Source organism: Tachypleus tridentatus, chromosome 6 (genome assembly GCF_004210375.1).
Source record: "Tachypleus tridentatus isolate NWPU-2018 chromosome 6, ASM421037v1, whole genome shotgun sequence".
Classification (NCBI taxonomy): domain Eukaryota; kingdom Metazoa; phylum Arthropoda; class Merostomata; order Xiphosura; family Limulidae; genus Tachypleus; species Tachypleus tridentatus.
Genome location: NC_134830.1, coordinates 64,375,256 through 64,390,226, shown reverse-complemented (window position 1 = coordinate 64,390,226; position 14,971 = coordinate 64,375,256). Strand labels below are relative to the sequence as shown.

At 29.5% G+C, this 14,971-nt stretch overlaps 1 protein-coding gene across 3 annotated transcripts; it reads right to left on the bottom strand.

Moving 5' to 3' along the window:
• Positions 1 to 164: 164 nt before the first annotated feature.
• Positions 165 to 13,517, bottom strand: LOC143252691 (DNA-binding transcriptional regulator BolA). 3 transcript variants are annotated; one of them, XM_076505224.1, is made up of 8 exons: positions 13,233 to 13,496; positions 8,943 to 9,034; positions 6,855 to 6,905; positions 6,613 to 6,664; positions 5,712 to 5,776; positions 3,449 to 3,517; positions 2,071 to 2,154; positions 165 to 1,471 (listed from the first exon to the last, which is right to left on the bottom strand). In XM_076505224.1, exons 1-7 carry the CDS (start codon positions 13,237 to 13,239, stop codon positions 2,074 to 2,076), a joined length of 417 nt encoding a protein of 138 aa, XP_076361339.1. In that variant the 5' UTR covers positions 13,240 to 13,496; the 3' UTR covers positions 165 to 1,471; positions 2,071 to 2,073. The 3 variants fall into 3 exon arrangements, with proteins under 3 accessions (XP_076361339.1, XP_076361338.1, XP_076361340.1); XM_076505223.1 differs by having other exon boundaries at positions 13,246 to 13,450; XM_076505225.1 differs by lacking the exon at positions 6,613 to 6,664 and having other exon boundaries at positions 3,449 to 3,515; positions 13,246 to 13,517.
• Positions 13,518 to 14,971: the final 1,454 nt, after the last annotated feature.

Below are 14,971 nucleotides of genomic sequence, written 5' to 3'. Positions count from 1 at the left end.
CCACAACTAGTAATGCGCAGATTATATTAAAAGGGCAGGGACTCCTTGACAAAAAAGTAACATTTTTATAGTATTATAAGGCTTTGTTTTTATGTGTAAGGGCTGTTTAAAGGACATTATTAGGACTCTGCATTTTCTATGATAAATGTAGGGTAGAAAAGAAATAAGAAACAAACAGATTTTATTATTCCTATTCAGATGGTCTTATAAACACTTGAGATTTAAAACTAGACAGCAAATTCTTATGTATTAACACTCAATAGCACACAATAATTAAATCTTTATTATAAATACCTGAAAGTCCATGCATACTTCACATTTTAAAGCTGAAATCTTCTAATAGCTTGCAGAAAATTGGATCAGATGCATTTTTAATAGATGTACCATGTTTTTATGACTGAGAAAAAAGAGCATTCTTGGAGCATAAGAGCAAGAAGAAGGAGATTTTACACCACCTAGTGATACACGTGTACGGTGTGTTCAGTGGCATTTCTCAAACCCCAGATTACTGTCAAGGCTGACGTACTAACATCTTGGACATGACTGGCCTGGAGTAATTGTGTCTCATGAACTACACCTTTCCATACATTTATTAAATATCTCATAATACAGCAAAAGTTATTAATACAAGAATTTAATGTATGTTAGTTACAATTAAATTAGTATTATATATGAGAAAGGCTAAGCTTCATTATTCATATTTCATTACTCAATTAGGCCTGAATTCATGTACCAGTTAAAGAATTGCCTCAATTAAAGTGAAGTTATTGGAGAATTGTAATTATTTTGGATGGAACAGTTTTATATTAAGCCTTACTTCTGTGAGTTATTGTTATTCCCAAGTCAATTCAATTAAAATGTCAATGAATGACAGATACTATCAAGTGCATAAAGGTGGAAATTAATATCTATCTTTCAGAAACAGTTTAAAAATTCAGAACTAAAGACTGGATTTTACCAAAATTTTAGGTAGAAGTTAACAAAACAACAGCTGCTTAAAGAAAAAAAACAAATTGATATGTTAAAAATATAAAAGACAAGGTAGATATAAAGATAGTCTCTGTACAGGATCTGTAAAAGTACTCATGAAGGTGACTCAGGAAGATATTGAAGATATTCAGAATTCTGTCAATGTTACCAAATTCTTGTTTACTACAGAAACTACTATCACCATGTTACAGATATGTACAAGAAACAAGCTTAAAACAATAGTATCTAGCATAGACTGATTGCAGAAACTGATAACATGCTTGACAATTAAACCATACACATTTCAGGTACACAAGCTCAAAAACTTTTCTCTTGGCAATTTTCACATATATAACTTAGGAAAACAAGTTCTGTATAAATCTCTTCATGTTACTACAACATAACAATACATCAGAAGCTACACTAACAACACATTATATCACTCTAATCAACTGTGAAACTGGAAGGTTCACAAGACTTTTCCCATCTCACCTTCTCAGTCCTACAAAGAAAAAAAAAAGGTTTACTTTAAATGTTCTATAAAAGAAATATCAATTTTAATTTTTGATTGTTTTCATAGATAATTAATATAATAGTTACACTGAGTAATTAGTATCCTGCTATTCAACTGGAAAGTTCAACAAACAACAACACTAAACAACTTATTACACAAAAAAAGAGGATTGCTATCATTCAATGGTAGCTTTTTATTAGTCTCTTTGGAAGGAATACAATAAAGCAGTAGCAAAAGGAATTATACATCTTACTGAAGATGTGGATGTCAAAACCAGAAGTACATTATGACCAAGGATATATTATAAGATACCAGAAATTCCGAAAGTCTGAAAAATACAACTACTAATCCAATAATTTGAATACAAATGTAAAACAATTTTACTACGCATATTAAACAAATATGTGAAATTAACTGTTAATGCTAATTTTGTCAATTCCACGTGGAAACTTTTCAACTGTTATCACATTTAAAAGAAACAAACATTTGCTGAAAATAAAAGTTTCTAAATATTCATTTTCTCCAACCATGTAATATTCTACATTTTGATTTCACAACTAGCCAGCAGGTTGCAGCTTGATACACACCATCTATACCCTCTTTCCACCTCTACATGGTGGTGACTTATTCCTCCTTATTTCATTAGATTCCCACTGAGAAGGTGTAAATGTCTAAAACAACAAAAAGTAAAAACCGTATAATCAGTGAAAGTGATATCTGTAAGTTGAATGCTTAGCCTATGACACAATAATAAAATTAAATAGCCTGTTATTTCTTAAGACATTTTTATACTAGTTGTGAAGATTACTTTTTAGATCATCAGTACTTTTGAAACTAACATTCAGTTACTATTTTTTTTCAAGCAATGAACCATTGTATCTGGGTTCTATTATCCTCTTAATGCATAACTGAATAAAACACGTAACTGCTTTGATTTTCTTTTTTTTAGAACTGTCAGTTGAATTAATCTGAGAAACTGAAAACTAATTTCAAATTTATATAATAATATTTAGGTTCATAAAAGTATTTTTCCCCCTTTCTAAGCCAGAGTCTTAGAAGACAAGTTAATTTCTTAAACAATTATGACAAGTAGTTCACTGGTGAAAAATGCAATCATTACTGTGATTTAAATTTGACCAGTCATTTTATGTATGAAGGATATTATATGTTTTATGTTAAAATATTTTACTTCAATTTCTTTTTTTTTCAGATGTAAAACTTTACAGCTTTGAGTTTGCTACTATTTCCTTACTACTTATGCTCCAGGTGTGAACCTGTAATATTATGAGAATACATTTCTTTCACTTTTAATTTAGAAAGTTGGGTATTTACTTCTTTATAAAAGGTTTACTTTTTTGTTCTTAAGTATATAAACTCTAAAGAGTTCATTTTGAGGTCAGAGTGCAACTGTTCAGTGTCTTGTATGCAAGTCTTGCCCACTCAAGTCAGCAACCTTTTATATGTTGACCTGTGCCAATAAATAAAAAAGTAGTTTCTCTGTTTAGAAGTTATTTATTTATTCTTCTTTTACCCTATGTACAAAAGACTGGTTCACTGGATAAAAGAAATAAATATTTACTGCAATCTTAAATCTATTTTGTGTATCTTCATTAGATTTGGTAAGCTTTTAGTAAATAATATAAGTATATTGTTAAAGAAAAATCAGAATTTTAGTAAATTATCTCAACTAAAGATTCATTAGTCTGAGTGGAATGTGATTTACAAGTTAATAAAAATATTTTTGTATCTCAATATCTTTATGTTTCATTTACATAATCTCTAGAACCTTCTACATGAATATCAAATAATTTATAAAATTACTGAAATTTGTAACAGACAGTTACAGTTATATATACCTTAAAATCTTCAGTTCTTTAGCCCTTACACACCTGCTTTCATTTAATCTTATTGTTTTACTGCTTTTTTATCCATAACTAACTACTAATATAGCAAAGTATTTCTTACCTCAATAGCTAAAGCATGAACAGGACCTTTTAATTCATCTTGTAGAACATGGTTCACATGCCTGTGTCTCTAAAAAATATTTATTTCACTGTATTGGTTTACTAGTGAGAAATTATTGAGAGTAAAATATATTAATATTTTGTAAATATTTATTACATTCATTATAAAATCATTTGTTTTGTCATTCAATGCAAGGTAGAAGTTTTTATTATTATTCATGATATTGGATAGTTTGTTTTTGTTACAAAATTTTCTTTAGGCTAAGCATCACATGTATAGCAGAATTATAACGAAGATTTTAACTCTATTGCTACAATACTTACATTTATCTCAAACATTATCTTACATTCATGTATGAAACTTGTAACATAGAGAAGGGATGATAAGAAACAAATATAATCATAGAATTTAAAATGAAAAGATACATAATTACAAATCTGTTTTGTAATGTAGCATAAATCTGTATTTCACATTTTATTACATTCAATGTCATCAGGATATATGAACAGATTCTTACTATCAGTTATTTCCTGACACACAGCATTTTAACCTAATATTATATTCCACAATGTTTGTATTCAAGAATTTAACAAGTATTATTCTAAAGAGGATTTAATATAGAATAATCAACCTGAATTTCAAAAGCCACTACTGATGGTATCTCCATATTTTTCAATGATTTCATTATGTAAAGTTGAGTTTTGATAGAAAATAAGGTATATAAAACATCTTCATATATATGTGGAATAGTTTAGGAAGATTTTACACCAGAGTGAAACAATACACTGATTTTACCTTTGCTATCAATCAGTTACAATGCACATTAAAAAGGAACTTCCAAACCTATGGGGAGTGCAATTACGTAAGTTAAGAAAAGCTAGCCAAAATAAATGCAATAGTAAGGATCACTGATAAAAATAACATTAATATACAAATTACAGTATGGGAGACTATTTTTGCTTTGGAGTTATGTGCAGAAATGGGACCTAGGAAGATGTGACAATACATCACCCAGCAGATTTAATCTAATTTTCCATACCTAATTTATTACAATTGTAAAAAAAATAATAAAATATAGCAAACATTAGTGCTAAAGCCTATAAGTTGTATTTGAATAACCCACAAGCTTCACTTCTTCCCCTTTCTTTTTATTTTCTTTCAAACAACAATCCTTTTACAAATGGCTGAAAACACTGAAAGAAAACACAGGCATGAAACAATTGACTGGAACATAACTCTTCTAAATATCAGTTTAGTGACAGTAACAAAATTAATCTTTTATAATTTATGCAGTACTGTCTAAGATGTAAGAAATTTCAGCCAGCAGATAATAAGTATGAAAATTAAAAGTACTCCATTCAGTGGTGAAACTTGGAAGGTCTGAAAGCCCATTAAGTTCCACACATTGATTGATGGATGCCATCATCTCACAAGAGAAACTGTGTATAGCAATAATAAAATACTGAGGAAAACTGAGCATTATCTTTGTTTGAGCAAGTATGTGTAAGTGATTGAACAAAAGGAAAAAATGTTTAGGTATGATTGCTGAGAAAATATGAAATCCTAAAATAACAAATCATTGATGATCACTTTATAAACATATTTCAAAAATAAAGGAAAAACTAAAATAAAATTTAGTGAGGAAGCCACTTAACTGAATAATTAATTCAAAAATACAATAACAGTAACTTTAGCAGCAAGCAAATTCTGATTTTACTAATTAATTACAATGGTTCACCCTATAGTACTGAGTCTTTATTACACATCAGAAATGAATAACTTTAAGAAAAAACTGCATCTGAAAACTTCTTAATGATAATTAAGTTGAAAGTGTGTTGGGTGTATGTCCTTGCAACTCCTGCAATATTTATAGTAACTAATAAAATATACATATTGTAAAATGACTTTCCAACTAACAGTCTTACAAACATAAGAGAACGCTGTAAATAATCATTACTATATTACATATTTCAGTACAAATATCCAGCTTCAATAAATCAGAGTTAATATTCACAGTATGTATTGCATCTGTTCTACAATATAGTGCATCCCAGTATACATGGATAAATGATAAACATTAGAAGATAATTTTTTCAGTTTTATGTACTTAATTCATGCAATTAAAAATGTAAAACAATTGTAAAAAACAATAACATTAAAAAACAACAATTATTACAATAAAATATTCATTATCATTTCAAAAAGACATAAATTTAAAGCATGACAATATCTAATGTATAATGTTTCTTGTTTGAAAATTTACTTGCACAAGTGACTGTTCCTCAAAATGATGGGATACAATGCAGACTCTAAAGTGAGTTTCTGAACCTAGAGAAAAGCAAAAAAAATTTAATTTTATAAGAAAAACAAATTAAAAATAGTGCATTTTTGGAGTAAAAATCTTTATTCAAAAACATACTTAACTCTTTCTCTCCAACTACCATTTCCTCATTGGCATATTATAACACAACTGTTTTGTATCAAACATTTTGTACATTGTCTACAAACTTATTTTGATTTTTCAGGTACCTATAAGCACATGAGAAAGTTAGTGTAACAGATCTTACACTTGTTAATCCTTTTCTAATCAGACTGCACCAAATCATTACTCTTGTGAATGGCTTGGTACCAAGAAAGTTGCATACAGTATCTACAGCAGTTAATTCATCCAGTTTACCAACGGTGAACATAACAAAGAAGGTGGAAGTGTATTATGTTTCAAAACAAAGAGCTTTAAAATATTATCAAAACCCATACAAGAGTTGTTTAAAATCATTATTATAAAGTGAAAAGGGAGCCTAGTAACAGAGTAAATTCAATCAACTACAACCAACGAAAGACAATAACATTAGCAGAGACATGCATGAAACAAAACAGGTAAGGATTTTTACATAATACAAAATAAAGTAGTACTGTATATTCTGAGTTAGACCAGAGAAAAAACTTAGAACACTTCTTTTAGTTAGAACATTACACCAAAATAATAAAGTTATGAAATTTTTGCTTAAATGTAATACCAGGAAAATAATCAAATTCATCTCATTTAAGAATTTTTTCACTTTTTACAACAGTGACAAATGTTAGACATACAGATTTTACTATGCATTATCTAGTTTATTTTGAAAAAGATACCAGAATAATTGAACCTAAAACTTTAAACTTACCTTTGGGTACATTGTGTTTACTACTTTCATTGGTAATGTCTATATAAACAGGCTAGAAAAAATAACAAATGTGAGAAACAAGTCATCTAAAAGAATATGTAAATAATTAAAAATAGTCTATGATAATACTAAAAGTATATCTAAGAGATGTTTGTACAATGTAAATTAAGTAATATATTTTCAGCATTAAAAACAATTATATTTATGCACACACTACCAAAACAAAATTCTTAATGACTTACCTGAAAATGTTTTAGCAACTTTTCTTTAATAGACGACTTAATCAGTTCTTCCTGGAAACAAAACCAGTGTTACTGTTAAAAAATAATATATTTATAAACACACATTTTAAATTTATAATTGTAGATACTGTGTAGAAACACAGCTTTCATTGAACTGTTTATCTTGAACTGCCAAACTTATAGCATTTGAATATTATTTCTTTGATTGTTTTACCTTCATATTATTTATTTACATGCCATAATGTAAAGAGTTCAGCACTAACAGTATAGAGTCTCCAGTTGTAGAATCCTGTCACAGCACATTTATCAGTGCAGTCCCTAATTCTGAACCACACTCTTAAGACAGGAAGGTAACTGGCAAGCAGCAACGTATTTTGTTTTTTTCACACTATTATTATTATTAATTGCTGTGTACATTTTTATCATAATTTTAAAACATCAGATAACCAGTATTAATAAGGTAAATACTTTTGTTACTGTCATTGGGATAAATTAATTTTCAACCATATACCTGGGAAACACTCAGATATCCAGATCTTGAAATGCTGCCCCCTTCTCTCGGTGGTGAGTGGAAAGAGTTATCAAAATAAATAACATTTACCTCATAGTTCTCTCAACAAATATTTTTATATGCTTACATACAAAAATTCTCAACCTTTATTTCTCTTGTATTTCAAGTCCATTAAAACTTCACATTCACATCTAATTACATGTGAAATTGCACACCTTCAAAAATTAAGTGTAACCATAACATCAAAATCACAATAAAATAATTTTTAAATTCATAAGCTACACCATTACCTAAACAATGCTACACGTAAATAACCTTAACTAAAATATACATTTTCAACAATTAACACTGTATCCAGGCTTGCACAGCTCAAATTTATCATCTGAAATCAGTTCATAATTCCAACTTTTTATTATTCCCTCACTTACTACATTACCCATAATTAGTGTGTGTAATACAGCAACAACTTAAAATATCTCCAACAAAGTCTTAGAGTTTATAAATACTTTCTGGTAGTTTGGACCCTTGGAGTAACTTCAAAGTTTATTTAAATATATTGGGTTAAAAATGCTTTTCTATGGAGTAATTAAAAATGGTTCCCACTCTAAAATTTTAATTTCCCAAAATAATTGTCTTTGAGCAAATCTCAACCACACTTGGTAGAATGATACATTGGACCCAAAGGACATGCTGTATGTCCTTTTCACCCACCCTAGACAATGGTCACAACAAAGATACATTTCTTTAGCTAATGAATTCACAATCTCAGACCAATTATTACTCCAAAAATTCTTTTAATTTGAGGTTATTTTATGAAACATTTTGAGTTTGTTTTCCCATCAAAATACCAATTATTCACATTTTTGCTACAAAAAATGGCAACTAAGGCAAGAGGTTAGACACTTAAAGTTGCAGGGTTACACAAGAGTAGAATCATCAAAAAAATCCTTATTTTGGCCCAGAAAGGAGAAAGGATTTTTAATGTGGTCTGTCAAGAAGCACTCAAAATATCAACAAATACTGAGGCTGTATGGAGGGATCAGTAAAAGTAATAAGTAATCCTAACACCATTTCTATTATGTGGATTAAAGTAGGTGTAAAATAAAGTACTTGTAAAACAATTATGTGTGAAAACAACTTATGTACATAAATATAAATTCTTGATCTAAATTATTAGTACAAGCTCTACATTCAATCAAAATGCCCCTCAATGTAGGACAAGTGCCCCAGCATATACATAATATAGTTACATTTACTTAGTCATGAAGCCACAAAATTTACTTGGTCCATGCCAAATTCACACAAAATGGAGTGAAATAGTAATAACAAATAAATTCAACTGAAAATGGAACTTTGTACTAGCAAGCTTAAAACATGAAACTGTGTTAAAGTTGTCAATTTTATTACTTTTTAATATGGTATTTCAAAATAAAAAAATAGATATTCAATAAAATACTTCAAGCATAAAACATTTTAGTATTTTGAAATTTCATGGGAATACAATTAAAAGCTTTTTGCTTCAAATATGATCTGACTTATTAGAGTATCTGAAATGAAAACAGTATAATCATACAAACCTCAGGTGCAGTGACTGAACTTAGCACCCTTTTCTTGATGGACTGATAAGTTTTCCTTTTTAAACAAAGCTGTACATCTTCTGGAAATTGCTCTAAATATATATATATATATATATATGTATACATATATAAATTATTTACAATTTATATTTAATATCCCACAAAGAAAGCAACATACAACCTCTTCCCCTCTCTCTCTCTCTATATATATATATATATACATTTCAAGTTTTATTTCTTTCTGTGTCAACCTACATGTCCATAATTTCTGATCAATTTCAAACTAAGCAATACAGGAGGTTGGTGTTTGGATATAAATCTTGAATTTCTCTTTCTGTTAGGAAGCTAACACCAAGCAACAAACACTCACACATCTCACATATGTTACTGTTCCTGTATTGCATGAATCTCTTCAAAGCCAGGAAAACTCACAAAATTTACATGCAAGTATGATATCATTAAATATATTGCTACAATGAAGCCCAATAAGATAAAAGTTTTAAAAAAAAGACTAACAGTTTTCTTATCATGTTAATAATAAAAATAATACACAGGAAAGAAGAGACCATTTAGTTCTTCAAGGTTGTCCTTGCACAGTGACACTTGAGAGAATGAAAAATGAACCTTTCCTTCATTTTTCAGAAAATTATTAATTACCTTTTACAATTTCCCATTGAAAAAAGCCTTTATATGGTAAAAAGAAATTTGTTTAACAAATCTTTGATATTAACCTACTTCCCTCTTTTAGATCCATGTTGTGGATGCTACTAAAGTTATAATTAAAAAGATTACAAAAGCTACTAATCTTGGTGAAAGAACAAGGAGTTTAATTTTATTAGGACATTTATTACATCTCTAAGTCCAATGAACTTTAAATGGGGTGTTAAAGTTTACACAAAAAAAGAAGGAACACCTATAACCTTATCTACATTTCTAGTTGTTTGCTAGCTATACATATATAATCTTGAAACACAACATCTACAGTATACTACACTAGTGCCAGCACTTTGGCTTTGCCATACAGATCATTGGTTCTCAACCTTCCTTTTTAAGTTTTACTCTGGCCCCATTTGTAAACATTAATGGCCATCCATGATCCAGTAAGTAGATATTGTTCAAAAATTTTCATGTACTACATAAATAATTTATTATTTACTTTCAACAACTGTTCTTGACCTTTTCACACTTTCTGATAATCCAATTTTAGATTGCAATTCATGAGTGAAAAGTTAGGTATATGTTAAATGTTAAGTAAAATCATTCCAAGCTCCTATCCAAGCATGACATCAAAAATAATTTATGACAAAAACTAAGAATAATGGTAGTATACCTTCTTTAGATGTACTAATAAATAGCTGTGATAGTAAATTGGATCACCTGAAGAATCATCACCCCAATTCACAATTAATATAAGCTCTACAATTGTGGTGACAAAAACACAAAATTCAAAAGTTATGTTTCACACTACTTTATTAATAGGTTTAGAGAAAATGCAAGATTAATGTACACAGTAATTGATTACACATAATTAACACAAGATACAAAAATAATATTGCAAAATGCACAATACTTATTGTAATCACATGAAGAATCATCACCCTTTCTAAGTCTGTGGTGATGATTCTTCAATTAATCCATTGTTAACTGCTGATGTTTGCCAAAAACGTACATATATAAACAGGTATCTGAAGCTTACATCTTTTTCTCAAATTTCTATTAAATAAACAATCCTAAAGCACTTGGTAACATGAAGTAGGTGCATAACTGATGAAGGTCATCTTGAGGTTGAATTAAACAGACTGGAAACTACAAAATAATAAAAAAACATTCCCAAAACTGGCCCTTATAATATAGGTATTTATCAACTGTTCCTAAAAATTCCATCAAGGTTACTGCATCCATATCTATAGACACTCCATTCTAAAGATAAACCATCATACTACAAATATAAAGCTCTCTCAGCTAAAGATGATTCCCAACATGCCAAAATTTATCACGTTGTCCAGAAATAAATGTCGTTTCTGAACTGAAAAGATTGGAAAAGTATAAACCAGTGTTGTAAAACATGCTTTAATCAAAGTACCATTTGCTTCAAGACACTTTTGCCAACATGTAATGATGCTGTAGGTCCTTCTCATCCATGCTGCCTTGGGGGTTGTGAAACTTATTCTGAGTAGAGTTAAAACAAATTTTGGATTAAACTAACCAACCAATGATAAGTTACTCAATATTCAGCTTCTAAATGTCACAGTGAGAATTCCACCATTTATTTCTGGACAACCTAATATTATTTTGTCCTTTTGGCCTGTAATTTTACCATTAAATACAAAATAGGATAATAAATCCATACACAAAACTATATTTTATACAAAACCTACCTGGAATACATAAACCACTACCTGGATTGAAATTATCTTAACAAAAATCTGAAAAATTAAAAATACTAATGAAAAAAACACTTCTGGCAACAAAATTAATAATGATTTTTGAACACAAGAAAAAAAACACAGTGTGGCCCTGGAAAATGGTTTTACAGAGACATAAGCCCAAATGTTTCTAGCTTATTTCTCTTGGCTGAGGTTTTGGCAAATAATAGATAGGAACAGTGGGAATCTTGTTAATCCATTCATGCATTTAATTAACAGGCATATTTCATATTGTGGTGATGAGAAACCAACCTGAAGTAAAAATGTATCTCAAGACAGTTGGTATGGGTATTAAAAATTTTATTACAATAAAGCAGAAAACAATATTTCAAATTCTTAGATCATTATATTTAAGTACTTTACATTTTACAGTGCTTTTATCAAATTCTCAGGTTTGATCAACTAAATGGCATCTAGCAAAAGAAGTGAAATAAAGATAATATGTGTATATTTATTTTGTTGTTGTTAATTTCTTATGTTACTTTGCATTTAATGTTTCTGATTAAAAATATGAAAACAATAAGTAGTACTCAATACTCATCTTCCTTCATTGAATCATTAATATTTAGCAAAAAACACTTTATTAGAAATTGACTTTGTTTTAAAAAAAGACTTATAACATTTACTGAAAGTTTGCCAATCTTTACAATTGTATCATGACTTCCCAATACTCATGCCATATGGCTGTATTGTCACATCTTTAATATTGACTGTATTTTTAATTTTTCTCAGATCCCCCTCAATGCACAGTTTATATTATTGCCATTACATTTATAACAACTGTGTGTATATTTAACATCAATATGTATCATGAAACACACTTAGTATTTTACTTTTATACTTATATAATTACAAATATTTATGTTGTTTATTATGCTTGATGATAACTCTTGAAGGAGGTCAAATGCAAATTACAATAAAAAAATTTTGACTGCATATATGTAGGTAATTACCTCCTATTGCTTTATGAACTTTTAATATATTTTAATAATAGTCACCACACAACAGGATGACTTTTCAGATACTGATTAAAAGACAATAAGAGGTAATCATCTTTCTTTCACAAATAATGAGTTATATTTATAGGCCTTACTTGAAATATTGCACACAGTGAAGGTGTCCTTTTTCTAGGAAAATATACTGACTTACTAGAAAGGCATTGAAGGGCTACTAGGATGGTCATTTAAATGTACCTTTAACATGCATAAGTTATAATTTATCATCCTATTTTCTTTTGAGAAAAGGTGATTTTAAGTACATTGTTCGACTTGAGTTGAAGAATGAGTTACTAGTAATGAAGGACAGGACATTTGTAATACATAGTTGTTATACATTCCTGAAATTTGGAGGGCGAGTTAAGATTCTTGTATCTCCCAAGGGCAGATATGCAAGGACAATCTTGCAGGATCAAATCGTTTCATGCTGTCCACAGATTATACCTATACAGTTATACCTTATTGTAGTTCAAACGTTGTATACAGAGAACGATTTAGAATTTAAACAGTTCTTGAAATTAAACTGTAAACAGTAAATTTAAAGAAACCGTCTGATATAAAAAGTTGTTTTCACTTTTCCCGTAAAATATTAATAATTAAAAAGTAACTGGGTTGTACGTGCAAGTTGTAGCCTTTAACTCGATTGCCTTCAAATAATTATTATTACATTTTCAGATTATTACTCATATGTTATGGAGTATAATGTAGCGTTCTTAAACAGCAAATGAAATTTGTTATCACATTGTTTACTTTCGCTAGTTTAGTGCATTTACCAACCAAAGATAGAAATAGTAAACTAAAACCCATTGCCTAAACATGTAGAATGTATAAAACCATGCTTATTTATAGTAACTGCTTGCATTTTTTACCTTCCATACTTACTGATAAAAATGCGAGAAATATTCATTTTTAAAATATAGAGTCACAAAACATTACACTTCCATTAACATAGAAAGAGAGAAAAATTATTAACTAGTAACTTGTTTTGTAAAATTTACTCTTAATAATTTAGTTTATATGTTTGTTTACTAGAGGACGCTCGACATATTTCTGAAACGTTCACGAAAATTGATGATCTTGAAATGTTCCAGCATGGCCAAGTGTGTTAAGGCGTTCAACTTGTAATCCGAGGGTCGCAGACTCGAATCCCGGTCGAACCAAACATGTTCGCCATTTCAGCCGTAGGGGCGTTATAATGTCCGGTCAATCCCACTATTCGTTGGTAAAAGAGTAGCCAAAAAGTTGGTGGTGGGTGGTGATGACTAGCTGCCTTCCCTCTAGTCTTAAACTTCTAAATTAGGGACGGCTAGCGCAGATAACGCTAAATTCAAAACAAAACAAACCTGATCTTGAAATTCCTTGCAGTAACTAGAAAACGAGAACAATATAAATACTAGAATCTGTGAAAAAGTTAGTTAATAACAAGCAATCATTCAATATTTCAGTTAACCGTCGCAAGTGAAAGTTATAGCGTCTATTCAAAAGGCAAAATAATTCTACAACTACATTTATAAGTAAGTTTGGTGTATTTAAAGGCATAATTTGGAGGGCTTACAGGGGCGGCCCTCTCGAAGTTCCAGTGGTAGTGTCAAATGGCAGTTTCTGTGTAACATTTATTTTTAGTCTGGATTAAACCGTTCAAAATTGTTTCAGCTACTGCGATGCGTGGTTAGCCCTAAGTTTTTTTGTTGGTTTTTTTTCTGATATACCTATGGTTGAGATCTCTAAAAGTACAGGGAATAATGATCTCAATGAACAATTTAAGTGTAGGACATTAACTGAATACTGCAAAGTATGTTAGAATGAATTTAATAGCTCCTAGACCCCGGCGACATTTAGTGGTTATCATACTTGGGCTGTGAAACCGAGACTTTTTAGTTTGTGTTCCATTCACGTCAAATTGTGCTTTTCACTTTGTGATAAAATCTGTGTATTCTTTCATAAAATAGTAGCAAAAAGCTTTCGATGGGTACTTTTTCCTACCATACATTTCGCTATTCTATTAGTTTTAAATTAGGACAAATAACTCCTGTGTGGGTTTGTGCAGAGATTTTAACACAGTACAATGTAAAAGTTTCACAACAGTTGTATAACGATTGTAAAACAATCGCTAGGACACAAGAAGGAATCCTCAATTGCCGCGATTATAATTAGATCTCAGATTGGCCAAGAAATAGAGCTTTAAAGTTTGTACCTAAAATAAAAATATTGAGATCAAATCTATCAGCCACTATGCTGCGACGAAAAATAACCCGAAAAAAAGTGAATATGACCTTTTATTTAGGGAAGGAAATAATGAATAGTATGTAATGATTAACAAAATTTAAATGGATATTCATTGCTAAAATTTTAGTCCTAACTGTTTCACTTACTACCGACAATATTAATTTAGATACCAGTCCATTAGATATCGAATTTAAACTGTTTTTTTATTAAGATTACTTGCCTTTGTGTACGCTTAAGTTTAAATGTTGGAATTTAAGTGATTGAAATCGCACTCTTCTTGGTAACTTTTAACACTTAAATATCGCAAGTTGTGTGATTATTTTGGTTCAACATAAACCCTTGGTTAATATAATCTAACAAATGCTTAATTTTACTTATATTA

What these genes read in the sequence shown, in the direction of transcription:
- LOC143252691 (XM_076505223.1), bottom strand. Translation starts at nt 13,270, where the DNA reads ATGAATATTTCTCGCATTTTTATCA. An exon ending in TATTTCTCGCATTTTTATCA is followed by an intron (nt 9,035 to 13,245) that starts GTAAGTATGGAA and finishes ATATATATTTAG; the next exon opens with AGCAATTTCCAGAAGATGTA. An exon ending in AGGAACAGTCACTTGTGCAA is followed by an intron (nt 3,518 to 5,711) that starts GTAAATTTTCAA and finishes AATATTTTTTAG; the next exon opens with AGACACAGGCATGTGAACCA.